Here is a 20,320-nt window from a genome sequence, read left to right on the forward strand (position 1 = left end):
ACAAAGGCAGAAGTGTATCTGAGGTGACAGAGAAAAGTTTCATAGTGCTTCTTCATGCACTGCCTTAAATCATAAATAGCTCCACGGAAAGCCAGGGAACTTCTCTGGTGTAAAACATGCATGAAATCAAACTCAGACCTTTCCTTGCTTAAATATGTGCAAGAAACTTGCTAGGTCTTTTATTTGCAAAGTAGGGGTTGGACAGAACCTTCCTTCAGGAGGAAGATGAACCTTATTTCCCATTGCTGGCCTATGTGTGGTGGACCTCAGGTGCTACCTTTAAAGGCATAACTACAACCAATTGTTTCTCACAGCTACCTCTCCCTCCATATTTCCTTTAGCTTAGGTAGTTTCTCCTCCATTTGTACTCACCTGCTGAAGCAATGACTTTGTCTGTTGCATTGGTGAGGTCCAAAAGGACTGTAGGAAAAACAGGATGGAGGAGATAGAGGTGGTGCAGCCCTGGGCGCTCAGGTCTGGGACCAGGTTGCTGTTGGAATGAAGGACAGACAAAAATATTACAGCTGGCTAGCAGAGGAGTCTAGCTTTGCCAAAGAAATAAAGTTTTCTGACACTGCACTGTCTTTACATGGATCAGAGAATCAAAACCTCTATGGTTTTACAGAGATGAAATCCTGCAAAGTTTTTTTTTTTTTCTGAAACAGAATTTGCCCTGCAACTTCTGTTTGGTAAGGTTGAGATTTGGCTCTGTCAAAGCCAGCCTGATGGGCAAAGCTATAGTCTGGAAGTTTGAGTCTCCCATGCTGACCTGTGTGTCTGCGTGTAGAGAAGCAGCGCTCTGGAGCTGGGAAAAAATCTGCAGTAAAACTATCTCAGTGTTGCAGGAAAAAAAATGAAATTCATGCAGAAAGTTTTGGTTTTGTGGATGCAAACTTTCTGTCAATAAAGCTTTCTGGTGAAGAATTTGCATAAAAAAAACCCTGTGTTCAAGCTCAGAGAAGGCAGAGTGTCAAAGCAAGCAAGAGGAGAAAGTGTCCCTGCCTTCTTAAATGGCAGGTTTAAAGCTCAATTACATTAGGAATAAAAGACTAAGACTGCACATGCCTCACAGAGAAACCACAAAATGAAGAAAGGATGCTTGCTCACCAAACTTTGTAATACCGGCTGCGCTTCATCAGCCCAAAAGAGAAAAACAGACTTCTTGTCCAAAGTCATGACTGACAGTGCATCAAGTTGTTGCTTCTGCCATGGGAGTTCCTGGTTCCAAACAGGGAGGCCGGATTTGCCATCTATCACCACCACCTCAAGGCAGGGGAGAGATTTAGCATTAATGGGTGTCCAGATGTGGATGTACAGAGCCCCATTGCAGTGGCATAGCCTGTGCTGCTCCCTTTCATGCCTGTGGCCACATGATGAGTGTCAGCCACAGATATGGGAAGAGCAAGGAGCAGGAATGATTGTCCCTTTCTACCCAACCTCCCTCACTCCTATGCTGCCACTGCCCTCCTTGCCTTCACCTGTTTTACCTTTTTCTTCCCATCTCCGGTCTGTGCTTGCAGCATGAAGTCCAGAGTTTGGTCAGCACCAAAGTAACCTGGTACAGGCTGGCTGCAGATTTGGAAAAAGAAACACTCAGCCACATGGTAGAAAATAAGGGATTTCAGATGGAGGCAGCACAATTGCTTTCATCCTCCACTCTGCCTCTTCAAAAGGCAGGATTCGCCATGCCAAATAAGATCTTTCATCCACTCAGAACTGTTCTGAGTGTCAGGAACCATTTGTTGATGGATCAGAAAAGTGAAAAATGATCAAGCAGTCCATGGTGCTTGTTAGCCGTTCTTCAGAGTCATCTGTGTGGGAGGCATCCCTTGCTGGGCTGTGCAGACATCTGTTTATCACCCTGTGACATGACTCTATTATTCTTTCCTTAGCATGAGAACCTGTACAGTTTTGCTATGGTCATAAAAAATTACCCAGCCCTTTCAAAATGCATCGGCAGATTTGACCTCCTGCTGAAAGTGTATTTCCCAGGCTGCCTTAGCTGTGTGAAAAGGCTCTTAATATACTCTCCATTAATGTCATCCCATGATTCTTTGTTTTCTTACTTTTGGCAGTTTTACAAGCCTTTTTATAACCTTCAGCAGTTTAAATGAAGTCCCCTCTCATCCTCTCCCTTCTGGGTAACATAACACTATTACTGAATATCTCTCATTATAACTGTTTTCTAACCACCTTGCTTGCCTTTGGCTTTCTGAGTCTTATCTCTGTCTTCCTTAAATTCACCACAGATAGACACAAGGTTCTGAATAAGCACGGTTCCTCAAAATTCAGAGGATCAGAGATTTTATGGCATGGCAGGACCATCAGAATATGTCCTCCCCCTCTTGTTTATGACAGATTACTGTGTTTCACCCAATTAACCAAGTATCAGTAGGCTGACTTTGACTATATCTACCAGCCATGAGGCTTGCTATGGAAATACAAAGATGAGATGAACTCATCACTTCTCGTGACAGTCAGTTCTAATGATTAATCTCACCCAAAGAAACATGCCTGCATTTTCATTTTCTTGAACGTGAGTGGCTTTCACTCCAAGGCACTTCTTGCTATGGCAAGATTAAAATGCCTGTTAGCTCCTATTACTTACACATGCTTATGAACTCACCTCTCAGGCTTCCCTTTGATCATATAAACCCACTGACTTAAATCTTCCATGCTAAAGCATATTTTGCCAGCCCTTTTCTCCATTTTTTCCCAGCCTCCCCTTTAAAAGGTGCACACCAGAATGGTTCCTGAACAGCAATGCCACAGTACAGCAGTGGGTTGACTATTTATACTTACTACATCAATGTCATTCGCTTTACAGACACCTTTGGCAATCAGAACCAATGCTTTCAATGCAGTATCATGGGACACTCCTATAGCTTAAAAGCTCTCCAGTAGCAAAAGGAAGTAGTGGGTAGTTCTATCCTATGGGCACAAACTTAAAACCTCTCTTAAGGTGCCTCTTCTCATGTACCTTATGGGTTACAGTCAGCAGCAGACCCCACATACTGAATACAGAGAGACACATGTATTTTAGATGCTACCAATCAACTGAAAAATCCCCAGGGCATTTTCTCAAATGAACCAGAAGGTTAGTAATTATTCCTGCCCAACAGTAATCCCCACAACAACCTGCTATTAATCCTCTCTCATCTGAAACATCCATTTACAACACAATTTTCAACGGCTTACTCAATTTCATGGTCTCTGAACTTCACTCTTGTTTTACGACTACTGATTCTCCTTTATGGTTTTCCAGAGATCTTGTCAAAAGCTATCTGGAAACAGCACATCTGCAGCAGCCAAGCTGTTTTCCTTGGAGACTGTTCCTAAAGGGCTGGACTCAGTCTGCCTGGCTGGAGTGGTGCGCCTGGGGCAGGTTTACCCAGGAAAAGCGGAGCTCTCAGCTGGCTCTTTAAGTTTTGTCAGATGAGGAACTGGATTTCAGTCTGTTTGACTCTGTGGTGACAGCCCTGAGCTGAATTTGTCCCCCAGCCTGTGTTGCTTAAGCAGAACTTCTCTAAGTCTTAAAAAAAATACTCTCTTAAATAAATGCTTGTCCACAATATATTCAGTCTACAAGATTTAATCTCTTTTAACTCCAAGAAAACAGGCAGTCCAGAACTTTAGCACAGTAGCCTTGAACAAGAATTGCTTTCATTGTTCTTCAATGCCTATCTGGCAGCTCCCGCACATGTGTTATACTCTGTCCCTTGGAAGGTCACAGAACCAGAAAAAACAGGGCTGGAGTGCATCAACCTGGAATACTGGTTGCCCAGAGAGGTTGTGGAGTCTTCATTCTTAAGAGATATTTAAAACATGACAGCACATAGCCCTGAGCAACTTGCTCTAGCTGAGACTGCTTGAGCAGGTAGGTTGGACTAGGCAATCTGCAGAGGTGCCTTCCAACCTCAGCCATACTCTGATTCTGTGAATTGAACAGGTAAAACAGTTTTCAACCCTTCTTGATTTGAACCCACAGAAATTTTCCAATTCATTAGTGGATCCATTTAGAAATTTCTTGTGTATAACTGATTTTACAGCATCTATGAACCAGCTTTGCTCAGTACTCACCCTTTAAACTAGATCACAGACACATCCAGAACTCTGCAGACTCTGGACCCAAAACACTTTTAGTCCATCTCCTTTCCCCACAGCACAATCAACTAGCCATAAGCCATTCATAAAGCCATTGTTTATGTCACCCATCAGAATGTTGACATTATCTGAATATCAAACCTAGCTGAACACCTGAACACCAGGGTTTTTTTGTTTAATAAAGTTCCAATGCTTTCTTCCTATAGATGCTCTTGACAGGCAGCTAACACTGAGCTGAGAGCTGCTTTCTTTCCTCCAGATAGCAGAGCAAGCAATTTGTTTCCCACATAATTTCCCTCAACTGTGCCCAACTGCCCTTTGCAAATATTTAACACTGGGCAAGCTGAAATTACTGGTTATTATCAACCCACGAGATCTGGCAAATTACTCAATTTCCATGTGTGAAATTAGAGGATGAGCAATATTATTTTAAGGTTTACATTTAGTATAGATGGTGTGCTGACTGCCATTCAAGTGCTCATTTTCAACTTTCAAGGAACATTAAGATCTGTGGGCCATACTCAGACACCTTCTCTAGATACTTAACATCACTAATGCAACCGCTCCTCTCCACTGAGCTGGCAAGTGGCAGCCCTGGACAGCAGACTGACTGAACCACACACCAGCAATCTCCTGAATTCCAGTGCCATGACATTCCCATGACATCAATGTTGGGTACCTGAATCAAGCCCCTTATTTGCGATCACTCACAAGCACACAGCTCAAGTTTCCAGCCTTCTGTTCCTTGCTCCCCCTGCCCTCCTCACTTGCCCAGCAATGCACCTGCACACCTCCAGTTCTTAGATTTCTTACAGTTCTTAGATGTCTCTGCAGACTTGGAGAATTCTTCTCAATTGCTTTCTAAGGAGCACATGTGCTTACAAGTGAAAGGCAGGAAATGGTACAGGAAGAAATAGGACAGAAAAATGTTCCCAGTATGTAACCTGCTGATGTTCTGCAGATCCAGGGTCCAGCGGGGCTCCAGGTCCTGTCCCCGCAGGAGGATCAAGGACTCTTTGGTTGTGATGAGCAGGTTGCTGCAGTTTGTGTCAGGTGTCTTCATCGTCTGCAGGAAGTCAACACCCCCACTGGGACAAATGGAAAGCAGAGAGGAGATTCCGAGGCTTGTATCTGCACAGCTCAGCACTACCTGCCTGTCCACAAGGCAATTCATCCTACCTCAGATTTGACCTATTCTTGGAGAAGCCCATCACCCCAGTGATGGAGCTTAGCTTCCTTTGGGGGTTCCTCAGTTAAGTAGGCTAAATTCAGGTGTGGGGTCTTCTGAACATCTTGAGTTACTACAAAAAGGATGGTGTTTGGGCCCTCCCTTTATTCCTACCCAGGCTGACCTTGACCACAATTTGGCAGTAAAGAAGGGGGAGATGAGAAATCCAGGCCCACAATGCTATGCACAGACTGAGCTTCCTAAAGGGACTCCATTAGCTGGGAACACAATTTTTTTTTCCTCCAGGTATGCACAGGGGATGGAAGAAAGGAACAAGGAGCAGGAGAAGCAAAAGACTGCCTTTTACCATACTCTGCACTTCTTTTGCTAGGATAACCACAGGATGGGGAGGAAACAACGGATTCCCCATAGCATGTATCAACTGGACAATGAAAAGGAGGACATCTCCAGAAGCACTAAGAGGTGCCAACCCTCCCCTTCCTCTCCCAGCAGAAGCAAGAGGACAAGTACATCTCCTACCTGTAAATATCAATGAGCTCTGACAGGTTGACAGATCTGCGCTTTTCCCACTCCGGCTCCTCCTGCTGCAGCATTGCAGGAAAGCTGTCCCGGTTTCTGGCTTGGGTAAAGATATCCCTCAGGGCAACTGCTTGGACGTTACCTACCAGGATGAGTAAAGATGAAGAATCCTGCCTGCAAAAGTTAACTCCCTAGTAGCACAGACGGTCATTGGGACCACTGCAGTTGTGGTAGAAGGCAAAGAAACACCCAGAGCTGGAACTTCCTTGGCATTATGTGCCTTTGGGAAACTCCAAGGTATTCCAGGCTACCAGGTATCGGTGCTCCTGTACTTTTCCACACCATGACAGTAAGACTTATTCCCATGCCCTCTACTCCTAGCTTTTACAGCAGACGGCATGGTAGGAATATCCCAGAGACGCTCTGGGCCATTTTAGGTAAAATGATTGTTTTCTCGGTAAGGTGAAGTGCTGGAAAGGCAAGGTGCATCTTACCAAAACCAAACAGGATGTAGATGGCTCCCCGGCTGGTGATGTGGACCTGGGGGCCAATCACTTTCCCTTCTCCATTGGTGCTGTACTTCACAGGCCCACCCAAAGCAGTCCCAGCCTTTCCTGACACTAAGATGAAAAACACATCAGGCTGCAAAGAGAGACATATAGAGATTTTTAGCAGTGCTTTCATGCACTTGTGCTCTCAGAATCTTCCCTGGTCCCCACAGCATGAAGCTCCATTGCTCCTTCCCCCCAAATCAAGGCCCAGCTAGTGGTCTCTTTCTCTTTGCTCAGTCTGGCTTCCTGGGTGTCTTCCATTCATGCTTTTCTCTTGCTGCAAATGCATCAAAGATTGAAGTGACTTCAAACACCTGAACTCCTCTAACAATGTTAATGCTAGAATTATGGGGAGGGATGAGCACAGAGGAAATCTGCATCTGAATTAACCAGACAAGTATTTCTTTCTTTTGGATAAGCTGAATGCTCCTTTCTCCAGAGATCTATCTCAAAATGGCTCCCTACACTGCTGCTAAACACTCACTTGAAACCAAGCTTCACTCAACAGAAACAGATAATTCTCAAGTCTCAGCAAGGGGTAAATAACAACCCTTCTGTTCATTTCCAGCTGAGAAGAAATGCAGATAGGGTCCTTATTGCTTGATCTCACTGCTCTAACCTATTGAAAGAAAAAGGGTGTTTTTCAGGGAATTCTAAGGGAATGAAGATTAGGGACTTTTGCAGCTGCTGTTACAGCCTTTCCACATCAGGCTCCCTGTTCTTCCTCTAGATAGTCAAGGTCCTTTCAAACACCCCTTGGGCAGGGATATTCTGTACCTGTGTCTCTTTGAGAGCCAGAACAACAATATCCCTAATCCCATCTCCATCTACATCCGGAAGAGTTGCAGCTGGTGCAGCCAGAATCCCACTTGAAAGGTGGATGGAGTTCAGTGTCCAGATGGTCTTGCCTGTGGGAAGAACAGGATGAGAGAGACATACAGCACTTGGGGAACCAGCAAACATCCCCAGAAGGTTCCACAAAACCTTCTTGAAGAAGGGAGCAAGAGAGTTTGTTTCCCCTATTCTCTGAGAAGAGGAAAGACAAGCTGCAGTGGGAAGCAAAGTTCTTCCCCCAGCATTTCTTCAGATTGTCTTTGAGTCATGCCTCAAGTCCTGCTGTGCTTCCTTCTTAGTATCTCTCTAGAAAGACCTGAGTCCAAAACAGTTCCTGAAATAGCAGAGAACATTTGAGGTTCACTCTTGGAAGGAGAACCTAAATGAGAGTGCCGCTCTGCAGGACAGCAGTTGTTTTCCTCAGCAGCGGTAAAGCCTGTAGACAGATGCCAGGAAAGTGAGCAGATGGGTAGTTCTCATAGTCAAAGTGCAAATCTGCATCTCAGTTAAATTCCCAGCAGCAAACAGCCACTCCAGCATGGCATGCTCACTCTACCTCAGGGTGAAAGCATGTTAGCAGCCGTGATGTCAAATGGTTCAGCAGTCCAGCGTGGACCCAGCTGGAAACTCAGTAAAACCTGATTTGCAAATTGGCAAATAAACACCCAAAAAAAGGCAAAATAAAATTCAATGCTTTTATTTTTGCATGATTCTTCTGCCTAGACTTCTGTTTTTTCAATCAGAGTTTAAAGATGCTTTTGTGTGGCTGCTGCTGTGTAGGGTAGGGTTGGCCACTGCATGACAAAGGAAACCAAAGGCCAGACCTGCAAACAGTTGTGCACATTAATAAACTACAACTGCTAGTAAAGGACACAGCCTATGGTCCTGACCATGGAAACACTGTGCAAGTAATCTGGACCCTAAAAGCATCTGCAAGGTAAGTGTCACTGCTCATTGCCTGGGTCTGTCACTTAAACCCAAGGTTTCTTGTATGCCTCCAATCTCTGGTTTGATTCCAAAAACATCCCTACACCCACCTATGAATACTTCTGCCAGTGAATTAATGTGGTAGAACAAAGAGCAATCAGAGAATGGAGGTGCACATGATCAAGTGTTTAAAAATGCAATATTCATTCACATCTAATCAATTCTTCTATGGGCCTAATTTCTCTGGAAGGTTTCCTGGCTGTAGCACATGTCCTTATATAACTTCTCAACAGCTTTTCAGTGCTGTTAGGTAGGTGCTGAGTTGTATTAACAGCTCAATGTTGATGAGAACAGACTTTACATATCCTTTATGCCATGGGGATGCTACAGGATAAGATTAACTCTTTGAAATGTTCTGAGATGGTAGGATGAAGATGCTGCTACAGAGCAGCAATGGTTTGGCTTCTCTTATCCTATGTAACTAGAAACTTATTAGTGTTTTGACTCCTTCCTGTGTGCCGCTATATAAAAGCTACCATGAAGTGCCAGTGCTGAATCATTCATGCTTACTAGTCCTTTAAAGAACACACAAAAAAAGCAGTAGCATATGTTGAATGCTGGTAGTTGACTTTACCTGTGGAGGCACTGAGAAGGCTGAGGAATTTTGATGTTCCAGTAACAAGGCAGACAGGGTCCGCAGGTGCCCCCAGTGACAGCCCTTTGCACTGCACACTCCGAGTCTCCTCTGGAAGCTGAATGGACCACAAGGTGCTGCCATTCATACCAGAAAGGGCCACCACAGTTACAGAGGGCCTAGAGACACCTGGAAGAGGCAGGAAAGAGACAGTGAAATCCCTTGGCATCAAAGGCTATGTCTGTGCTGCTTTTGGTCTTTGCACTTGAGTTCCAGCTCTAGCTCCTACAGCTGAGTGGCTCAAGCCACCCTCATCCACACTGCCTGAAAGCAAAGGTCAAACCCCACTCCATAGCTGAGTCTCTCTGCCTGCAGAGCCTAGCAGTGATCTTTGGACAAGTTGGACTGTCAGCCAACAGCACAGACAATCATGGAGGTTGGACCAAAGCTCATAGCAAGAAACATGGTCAGCTGGGCACAGAGGAACCAAGATCCTGGGAACAACCTCCCCAGTTTTGCTGACTTCCTGGTGTGAAATGCACTGTTGTCAAACCAGACTGATCCTTCTGATCCTCTCTTCCTCAAGACAACTGCTGGTACCAAGGGTAAACCTTAAGTGACTCCCACAGCAGATACCACCTCATGTGAAAGTCCTGGGTTGTTTGTAATTCTGGAGCAGCAGGAGGTGATTGGCAATATGAGAGCTTTTTCCTTTGTTTTACAAATTAGTTTTATTATTGTGAAAAACAGACTGAATGCAACCAATTGGTCTAAGTCAAGGCTCTTTTCCTAATTCACCAGTTAGCACAAAATAATTGTAAAAAAACAAGTGCTTTATGCTGTTTTGATTGACTGTTGGCTCCGATTCCAAATGTAAGCAACTTTTATCTCACCCTGCCCTCAGACATAATTGTGGTTACTGGAATCTCCGCCTGGTATGCTCATATCACAATTTAAGATGAACTCCCATACATTCCAACTGGACATGAGAGGAAAATTTTTCACAGGGCGAACAGTCAACCATTGGAATAATCTACCCAGGGAAGTGGTTGACTTGGCCACATTGGACACTTTTAAGATTCAGCTGGACAGGGTGCTGGGCCATCTTGTCTAGACTGTGCTCTTCCTAGAAAGGTTGGACTAGATGATCCCTGAGGTCCCTTCCAACCTGTGATTCTGTGATTTCAAAATAACAACAGTCCCAGTTGACTCCTGTCTTACTAGCAAAACAACACACAACCTGACTACACAAAGGGCATATCTGGGCCACTGGCTAAAAGCAAGTCTGAACCCACCCTCTGAATCAAACTACTCTCTTCTCAAACTGAAAATCATCTGGCTTATGCTAAGGGCTTGCCCCAGACCATATTCTCTTCATGGGGTTGATAGGGACCAAGAACAACTAACTCCTGAATGCAGCTCACAGCTGCAGTACAGCAGGCAGCTGGGAACCTCCAGGACTTCAGAAGCCCAAAGCAATAGAACGCCACCAAACTTGACAGCCCCTGTATAACAGTGGGTGGTATCAGCAGGCTGCTGCTATAGTACCTGAGGGGTGTGAGGGTTAACAAAGAAAGCAAAAGCAGCCAGCAGAAGGAAGCAGGGCAATACCTGCTAAACATCCAGGCACAATAGCTTACCCACCATCGGCCAGTCTATTAGCTGTGAATTAACAATGATTTGGAGCCTGGCAAGTATATGGAGTGACCTGGAGAAAAAGGCAGCAAGGTGAAGATGTTTCCTGCAACACTGACCTACAGCTGCTTTAAAAAAATCCATAATGCTCCCTGTTGGCAAGCAACTGGCTAGTTCAGAAGAACCAGAGCGCTCCAACAATCAGCTCTGCCATCACTGTTTCTGTCGCCAATTACCCTTGGTAATGACCAGGACACTGGACCACGTATCAGGAGAGAGTTGAGACTCTACCACGGAATCTCATCTGTCACCTTTGTCAAGCCGCTTCCCTTTATGCTTCCACCTGTATGTCTGTAGAATGGAGGTAGACTGAGCTCTTTTGTGAAGGTCTCTGAGAGATAATAAGGGGGTAAAAAACCCACCTTATTTCCAATCACTATTTGTAGAGCAGTGCTTTCTGACAGCTTTATTTCTGCTCCCAAACCAAGCGTGCACAAATACAAGACGAAGAGATGCACTTGCCCCAAGATAAGATAAGGCGAAATAGATGATGCTGACCCAACAGGTACCGGAGCACAGGCTTGCAATGAAAATTATGAGCAGCATGACAAAACACAGGCACGGTACACCAGCCATTTTAAGGAACTCTGAAAAGAGCAATGCAGTGGATTTGCAGTGGCAGGAACTCTTCCCATGCAAACATACAAAGGTCCGTACTGACACATAGAGAAAGAGGAATGGGAAGGAGCTGCAGTGCTTACCCATGACGCTAGCATTCATCAAGGCAGTGAAGACAATGAGGATGTCAGGGAGTCCATCGCCGTTCACATCACACAGCTCCAGCGGGGATAACACACCACCTGCAACAGTCAGAGAGAATCACCGCGCTGTTGTCAAAAAGGCTACCCAGCCCATTTTCCACACTAGGAGAGGAGGGGTGGCCCAGAAAAGAGACTCATGGACACCCAGACCTCACAGAGTCTGCTAGGGAACCACCAAAGCCAGGCAGCTCACACCACAGCAAGACCTTTCATTGCATGGGAATGCAGAAATGTAGCATCTGGGTCACAGAAAGGAAAGGGAAAAATGGAGGAGCCAACAGAAAAAGATTTCTGCTTCCCACTTCATTTTCTGAGGTGATGTGGAAGCTACATATCTTATGAAAGTCTTAGATTTGGAAGCCAGGGGCAGAAAGCAAGGAGGGAGAGACATATCTAGACCTGGCAGAAATAATTTCACAAACCACTGTTACTTTACTGCAGAAGTCAGAACGGGAGATACTTTAGAAATGTTACCAGTGGCCCATACAGGATGACAAAAGATCCCGAATGTCGATTTATGGATTCAAGCAGGACAAGAAGACAAAAGAAATAAGGTTAGTTACGCCAGTTAGAAGACACAAAAACTTCTATCCCTCTCCTCCCGAACACACCCATACACTTCAGTGTGGAGGTGCTGGTGAAACCCAGGATGTAGAGAGGAAGGTGCTATGTCTTTAAAGTGGGCCGGGCCATCTCCATCTGGACACAATGTACACCACCCGGACAAAAAGGCAGGATGGGAGAAGAGTCAAAATGCTTTTTGGTGTTGACAGAAACAAGATTTTGTGGAACTGTTATTTACTGATGCCAGATTTCACAGGTCTCCACTTGAAGACTGAGGACACAGACGCCTGTCCATTACCTCGGAGCATCTGCAGTGGTGAGGAAGGGCCTCTGCTCTGACCTGGCTCTCCCAGATAGGTCTCTCCCGCCGATGCCCAGCCTGGGAGCTGCCACCTCCCCCATGCCAGATGCTGTTCCTGGGGCTTTCTCACCTGCTCCCTGACCTAGGTTGCGGTTCCAGGTGTTATGCAAGTCTCTAGGGGGACAGGGAATTAGAAATGCGCACACCAACACAAGAATCATTGAGATCACCACAGTGAGCAAAAAGATCGCTGTGCGCAGGTATGGCATGAGGGAGGGAGCAACCTTCTGCTCCAAACTCCCAGCCGTCTCTGCAGTATAACCTTCAGGTGCACTCTCTGACGTGTGCTGCTTTGTCATCCCAACCTCCACATCAGAGTCAGGGTCCTGCACTTCCTCAGGGGGGCTCTTCCCGTTCTTGACGCCCCCATTCTTCTGGATGTTGAGTACCAGGTCATCTTCACTTTCATCACTGTCAGCCTGAGTGAGGGGATCGTATTCCCCAAGGTCTGGGCTCTTCTTTCCTGAGGAAAAAGATGGAGAGAGACAATAAAGCATGAGTTCCTCAGTTTTGCAGGTTCTCAGTGGAGAAAAGGCTGCAGTGGAGAGTGATACATTAGGGATGACAGTGCAGTCTGCATTTTGCATGGATCCAAGTGAGAAGTGTGAGAGAAAAGACAGGGTCTGTCCACCTTTCAGAGTAGCAGCTGCAGGAGAAACGATGCCACGGTTTATTTCCCCAGGATAAAGGTATATTTATATAATATCTATAAACGTATATACACACATATGTATGCATATATATATGGAAATCATGGCTGATTTAATTCTAATAATTTCCTGTTTGGTAATGAGACACACTGACATGAAGTCATGCTTAACGCTCTGAGTACCTAAACTGCAGTACTCTCGACTTCAGATGCTGACCTCCTTTAGCATTTGCCAGTCTTTAATCCCGACACAGCCCCTCTTCACTTGTAGTATGTTCTCTGAGGGGGCTTCCCTCCACAACACGTTTTCCCACTCCTCCTACCTGGTCCAAGCAGCACTGCTGCCTTCCAGTGTGCCACATCTGCTGTTGTCCTTCTTGAGGGACAGAAGGGATAGAGCACTGCACATGGCTTCTCTGCAATGCTGGTAAAAATAAGTATCAGCTCCCTGAAGATGAGGACAAAGTGATTTTGCACTTTAGGGACAGTAACATGCTGGTGTCTGAAGGAATCAGGGCTGCCCCTCTAAGACACCACCTTCTCTGCATGGCTCAGCACTGTGAGAGGTAGTGCTCCAGCCCCTGCGGTAGCAAACCACAGTGCTCCTGCTCTGTTCCTGCTCCCACCAGAGCCGACAGCTTTTGTTTGGCCTTGCCAAGATAGATAACTTAGTACTGATGCCTTCAGGTGGTGGTACAAGAAAGTAGCTTAGCTTTAGGTGTCTCTTCCCAAGGATGCCTGGCACGTGGATGACTTCTCCCCCAAGCCCTAGACAGGTACAGGGAGTGTGACAAGGGCAGCTGCAGAGCCCCATTGTACATACCGGCATAAGGCCAGGGCCATCTGTTTATGGGAGCAGGCAACATCACACAGACTCGCTGCCCTCAGCTACGAGTGGAGGATCACGTCTCAGGGAGCCGCCCTGTGCCACCAGGCTGGGCATGGAGCCATGGCCACTCCTCTGATGACTGCAGGGTCTTAGTCTACTTCTCTCTCTCTCCTATTCCAGGGAGGGACTTTGCTGCCTCATTTCCCTTTGCCTAAAGCTGACCCGAGACAGGAGCTAACTTGTGCCCGAAGATGCTTTAAGTGATACATGCAAGGCATAAATAATAAGCAAAAATATGCAAGCTGTAACTACTCTCAGACACTAAGATGATGGGAAGGATTTACAGAGCGGAAATTTAAGGGCTTTCATGATTATTCTTCCTGTATAAGATAGTATGTCTTTCTTCTGGTTTTCCTGTTAAAAGCAGACTCAGTTACAGACGTACTGCAGCATCTAGTTAGTGCAATGCACCTATTTTGCATCATCTAGAATCTATTTTGCAAGCATGTAGGCCTTTTCTTGCTCCATGAAAGGACCTTCACTCCCCGTTCCTGTACCACTTAAAAATGGTATTCAGTGTCAATTTTAGGATTTAAGAAAAACTGTCAATCCCACTAAAGGCCAAATGCCCTACGCCAAGTGGAGCAGCCAGGACAACCCAGCCACACTGAACTGAGGGAAATAAAGATATCCAACGAGATCACGTATTTAAATCAAACCCTTCCTTTTTGAACTAGAGGCTTCTACAAAAGACTTAGGGCAAAACAATTTGGTGTATATATACACTCCAAAAACCTGTTTCTTGTGGAGGTAGAGCACCCAGCTAAAAGATTCTACATTCCTATGGGATGGCCCAGTGTACACCTGTGAGACACTGCATTATTTCACATAGATCTGCCCTAAACATGCGTTCAAAGTGTGGGCTTTTCGGGAAGTCTTGGTAACCTTGGCTCTGTCCTGTGAGCAGCACAGAAGGCCACCGACCTCGGTGGCACACAGCTTTCTGCTCAGAGATTGCAGTGACAGCACAGTGTGAATTTCCCAGATGTCTATACAGTAGGTTGTGCTGACAAGTTGCTGAAAGAGTACTCAGCGAAAACAAGAAATTCCAGAGAGGACTCGCTGGCAGCATATTCGCAGCTTCTCACTACAGATCCAGATGTGCCAGTTCAAGCCAGGCCAGAGTGGTATGAAAAGCAAATGCTGCTGGCCCAAGAGTAAATGGTATTCAGCCTGGGAAGTCAAAGTCAAACAATTATGTTAACCAGACTGCTCCCGGTTTTGGAAACCGGTGTGCTTTGAGTAAAACAACCCAGCAGCATACTTACACTTCAGATATACTGACATTTGTTTAATTATTTTAATTCCAGTCAACCCAAAAGACTGAAACCTGCTGTTCATCCTTGGTGCAACTAAAAGCATCAACAGGAATGAGCTTTTTCTAGAACAGTTTTGTTCTGGATCTCTAGGAGACAGAAAGAAACTTGAAACTATGGCTCACCCACTCCTTGAACTGGCAGGGATTGAGATTTTGGCAACATTGACAGTGGTGTCAACCACAGACGATTTGTAACAGGAACACCTTTCCTGCTGAGAACCCCTGATCAGAGGCTAGAAAACAGCCACTACACCAGTAATGACTTACAGCTTTTGGTGATCTACATAGGAAAGGATCTACTGAGTTATAGGACTGCTATAAAGCAGAGAGCTGCTCAGTCTTATTTCATGCCTAAGCCTGACCAGAAACCAGAAACTGGCATTCCTTCTCGCTACCTTTCCTTAAAAGGTTTGTTGGCACTCTCACAAGGCACAACCACTTAGTAAGGTCAGGCATAAAATGCCCTGCTGATTTTTTTTTAAGTCAAGAGGAGGGAAGACCCTGCCATTTAACAATGCCTGTTGGAGCACTCCCCTAGCGCGTGGGAAACCCATCTGTGTATCTCACCTCAGAGGATTCAAATGCTCATCTCCCACTGTTCAGAGAGCGCCCTAACCATTGATCTGTAGGTGTTTTGGGAATGCATCTGGAGGGCTGGTGAGGACGTGCTCAGCCTGGCCTCCCAAGGCTGTTCTGTGGTGCAGAGAATACATAACTCATGATTCACCTGGCTGGAGAGAGAGCAGAAGGAACAGGGGTCTTCATCTGAGTTTTCAGTCACTTGGTGTGGGAAGGAGGGATACCACACCTAGATTCCACTAATCAATCCCAAATGATTTTTCAACAGAAAAGCATAAATAGAGAGACATAAAAAGCAGTAAAGAATGTATGAAAACAAGGGTAGTCTCACACCATCTAGAGAATTATGATTTATTGATAAGTGCTTCAGAACCAAATTCTTTCCTTTCTGGTCAACACGGCTCAGGCTGGAGGAAGACAGTTTGTCCATCAAGAGAAAGCTAAAACTGCTTCTGTTGCAAGTGATCAGCTGTCAGAAAAATCCAATACTCCCATGCAGTTTTCAGCTTTCCATTGTGGAAGCAGAAATGCTAAGACCCGAGTCAGCTTCTTGGTCAAACTCTCACCCTATCTCCTGAAATGTTAATCACTGAGTAACCTTGATGATAAATTAGTCCCTGTGATAGAGAAAACAGACTCCAGACCTACCCGGAGCAGTTCTGTGGCCTTATGTATGTAACAGATCTGTATAACTCACATCTCCTTATCTGTCTTTTGCACAGCAACTCTAAGCATATATAAAACTTGCATCTACTTTAGAAGGACAGAGTTCATATCGGCAGAGTCCTGCTGCTCTGTGTTCTTTCCTGCAGGTATAGTAAATAAACTGCTTCTGTTCTGAGCTGCTCTAAGTTGTATCGTGTTTTTTCCCACGGCACCAGTGATAAAACAGAGGTTCCCAGTCAGCGGCCTGCGGTTACAATCAATCTGAGGAACTGTTGCTTGTGGTCTGTGGTTAAGTTACTGGTCGTGTTACCCTGGATTTATTATTTTTTTTTGCACGCATTGCAATAAAAAGCAAATACTGAAGGAGGAGGTTTTCAAAGGCAGAAGAGAGAGAAAATGCCCTAAGCTTATCAACTTTCAAGGGCAGCTGGACTCCAGACTGCACTTTATGACTTCAAAAATCCCATGTGCATTTGCCTAATAGCACTTTTTGAACTGGCAGCTCTTGCCACTATTGCAGTAGAAGAATGTGACCTCTCAAAGAAGAAAAGATGAATCATGTGATCATGATTTGGACAGGAGGCATCTGTGAGGTGATCTGTGTTGGAATCAGGTCCCACTCATAACGAAATACTAATTTCTAGTGCTGATGGCTTGACAGATATTTACTCTGGTTTTGATGTACTGGAAAGGCTTTTCTTTACACTCACTTTGGAGTGAAAAGAGCAGATCTTGGAGTTTAGACAAGCACAATTTTCAGTGCATTATTCCAATGATGACATATTGGTTCCAGTATCCTTTGTAGTCACTTCATGTTCTGTTTATTTTTCTTTTTTTTCCCAGCTGACAGTTGGCAGGCAGCAGTCACTGGGTACTGCAGACATATCTCTAAACCCGTGGGGAGATAAGTTGCCACATATTGATGTAATTAATTTAATGAGATGCAACAGGAAAAAAACAGCTATAGCAAAAGGCTTTCTGCTTTCTCATTGCTGTTCAATGCTGCATTTTTCAAGAGTTAACCACACAAACAAGGTATGATATAGGCAATTTAACCTGAGAACTGACGCAGGAACTGTTTTCTTAACTGCAGTTGCAAGGCCTGTGCTCTTTTCCAGATCAGTGCCTCCCAACAGCAGATATCAAATAGACCCATGCCGGTTCCAGAGGTCCCAGAAGAGATGTGTACTTGTTATTGTACAGTTCCCCAGTGGTCACACCCTGATACACACACTTATACCCACCAGTTCGCACTTTTCCTAAGCAAATTTTGTGTAAAATGTATTCCTTCCGTTTAGACAAACATATATATATAAAACCAGGAAGAAATTAATTTGCAAACAAAACTTCTTTGAATGAGATCTAAAAGGCATTACATAAACTAAAACATATGGACTCCTGGTATGGGTTACTAAAAGCTGGCGGGAAGGGCCACGAAGACATTACTGTGATCTTCAGGGACCGATGGAGGATGAAAGTGCGACCTACCCATTGAGTGGAGCTTCACAGACTGGGGCACTACAGGACCCTAGTGGTGTGTGGTGCCGGGGTGAAGCCCTCCCTGAGCAGCACACAGGTGGGGCCTGTCTCTGTCCCACAGCTGTCCAAAAGGCCAGACACGGTCAGGAGGAGCAAGGAGGCACTTTCCTGTTGGGTTAGCACAGCCAGGTGCATTAGCACCGTCTCCAGTCCATCCAAAAGCAACCACCACACTCCAAGATCTGGTTTCACAACGTATTTTCATTCCTTTTTAATCTCCCCGCTAAAGAGAACAGTTGTTGGACTGCTGCTTGCTGCCTTATCTTTGAAAGATACGGTTCCCTTGCACAATAGTCCCTTATGCTTTAATATCCTTTCATCTCGCTGAAGATCTCTGGCTGGAAGGCACGCAGAGGTGGTAGGCGGACTGTAAACGTTTACCTGGGTAATTGCAGTGGCACTTAATGAACTCCTGGCCTGTTTCTTTTTGGGGTAAAACCCGTCAGGAGCGGATCAGAGGGGGACTAGCGGTTTCTCGCGGTGGTGGCGGCCGCCTTGAGCCCTGTGCCCCGCTCTGCGCGGCCTGCGGGACCCGGCGCCTCCTCCTGCGCGGTCCCGGCGCGGCTCCCCACAGGGCCGCCGCCCGGCCCAGCCCCAGCCCCCCGCCGCCCCCGGAGCCCCCAGGCGCTGCCCTGTCCCCTGCGGCCCTCCCTCCGCCACGGGACCCGGGGACCCCCACATCGCCACATCACCATGGCAACTCACCCACCGCCCCCAGGCAGCGGCAGCCGCGCCTGCCCAGGCCCGAGCCCGGCCCTGGCCGCCCTGCGCTGCCCTGCCCCGGCCCGGTGCAACCCGGCACTCCGTCCCGCAGGTGCGGACCCCTTACCCGGCAGCTTCAGCGCCCGGGACAGCACCGTAGCCATGCTGGAGAGGCGCAGTGTCCATGCGCGCCACCCCTCCCCTCTCCGCGCCTTCCCGCGGCCTGCTGGGAGTTGTAGTTCCACTGGGGCTGAGGGAGAAGGGGTGGCGGGGGGCAGCCCGGGGGTCCCCGTCGCGGGCAGCTGCAGGTGGTTGCCGGACAGCCGGGAGGCCGCTCCCTGTGGGGCTGTCCCTGCCGGGAGCCGGCAGGCCTCCGGGTGGGATGGCAGTGGGGCCTTCACCCAGGAGGTGCCACTCTCCCACAAAGCTGGCGGCATGCCTGGCTTAAATTTGGGATTCCTACCAAAACCGAAGCTCCTCACTGGCCCCGTCGCCCTTCGTTTCCTCCCTGTTGTTTTACAGGGGCAGAGAACCGCAGGGCGGTGGGGCCTGTGGCGGCGAGCCGTGACCACGGACAGCCCAGATTTGTACAGCCCCCACACTGTGCTGGGCACAGGCTCATGCAAAAATAGAGTTGTTGTCTTAAGTGTTTTACACATAAAGTACTGGTCCTTTAAGTTGTTCTTGGTATAAATATATACCTTCATTCTTCGGAAGTTTTTGCTTGGAAGAAATTGTATTTGTTTATCTTGTTTTATTTTGCACTTTTTTTTTTTTGCTTAATTACAGTACAAAAGACCACTAGGGCGTTTTCTAAAGCTGCCCCCAATCTCCACCACAGCCTTCCAAGGTAAGCGAACAAGGGAACTTTTCCTCTCCCACAATGGGGAAGTTAAGCAAGGAGGGTTTTGTAGCTTCCCCAAAGTCACGCGGCTCCAGCTTCCTGATTCCAGGCCCATGCACGGGCCATCTAACATCACCACTTCTTCAAATCATGATTTGTGTGTGAAATCTCAAGGCTGACTCCCTTGTCACAGAAGAGAAAGGAATTTGGCTAAATACATCAAAAGAGTCTCGTTGGTTAAAGAACACATCATGTTTCCTCAGCATCTGCTGCTGGTTTTCCCTGTTTCAGGCGCTGTTCCTGCGAATAATGTACTTACCCTTTCCTGTCCATGCCTGTCCTGAAACTCTTTAAATAACAGCAATAAAGAAGGAGCAGAAGAGAGACACCAAGTGGTCTAGCTGGAGAAGAGAGTTTTTTTCAGATATGAACTGCAAAGACAGTAGCTCTGATCCAAGCCCTTTTGGTACCAGAGGGATTTTTTCCACTGATGTCATCAGGCTTCAGATCAGAACCTTCCTGAGAACAGCGCTTGGGGGCAGTCCCAGGTGGCAAACTCTGGAGAAGCCATCAGAGTCATTCTTTTTCTTTCTCTTCCAGGTTTTTCTGAATACAGAGTCCTTCTGTTCCATATACCATTTCCCTTCCTTCACTTTTTTATTTAAGAGTAGTGACAATCCTGTAACTATGTAAATATTTACAGGAGAGATCCTGGATCATTTTCAAGTCTCAGTTAGCAAAGCCTGGGATACACAGGGGCAAGAGCTGTCCAGCAGAGCCGCTCCTTCTAAGAAAATGCTTCTGGCACCAATTAGAGCTGGGAGCAAAGGTATGGCAGAAAGCAGCCAGCAGCAGGAACTGGAAAATCTGGTGTCCTCATCTGTGATATTCTGACATCTGGCACACACACACACGCTGCAAGATCCCGTAGTTTACAATGCTTGTACGTTTGTGGTTCAGCATAGCCCACTCTTAATTTCATGCATCCCCACAAA

General features: G+C 46.4%; 1 protein-coding gene across 2 annotated transcripts in view; it reads right to left on the reverse strand.

Annotated features, from left to right (window-relative positions):
• Positions 1-18,694, reverse strand: part of FAM234B (family with sequence similarity 234 member B) — a 22,191-nt gene extending 3,497 nt beyond the window's left edge. Inside the window, exons 1-11 of one of the 2 annotated variants that reach the window (XM_075079067.1) lie at positions 18,609-18,694; positions 12,402-12,602; positions 11,155-11,253; positions 8,759-8,947; positions 7,141-7,271; positions 6,307-6,454; positions 5,813-5,954; positions 5,049-5,192; positions 1,488-1,569; positions 1,108-1,263; positions 373-490 (exon numbers count right to left, since the gene is read on the reverse strand). In XM_075079067.1, the coding sequence (XP_074935168.1) occupies positions 373-490; positions 1,108-1,263; positions 1,488-1,569; positions 5,049-5,192; positions 5,813-5,954; positions 6,307-6,454; positions 7,141-7,271; positions 8,759-8,947; positions 11,155-11,253; positions 12,402-12,602; positions 18,609-18,645 (1,447 nt within the window). In that variant the 5' untranslated portion in view covers positions 18,646-18,694. Of the gene's footprint in view, positions 1-372; positions 491-1,107; positions 1,264-1,487; positions 1,570-5,048; positions 5,193-5,812; positions 5,955-6,306; positions 6,455-7,140; positions 7,272-8,758; positions 8,948-11,154; positions 11,254-12,209; positions 12,603-18,608 lie in introns of both variants that reach the window. The other variant, XM_075079059.1, reaches the window with a different exon arrangement.
• Positions 18,695-20,320: the final 1,626 nt, after the last annotated feature.

The sequence above is a fragment of the Phalacrocorax aristotelis genome, chromosome 1, assembly GCF_949628215.1.
Source record: "Phalacrocorax aristotelis chromosome 1, bGulAri2.1, whole genome shotgun sequence".
NCBI lineage: Eukaryota > Metazoa > Chordata > Aves > Suliformes > Phalacrocoracidae > Phalacrocorax > Phalacrocorax aristotelis.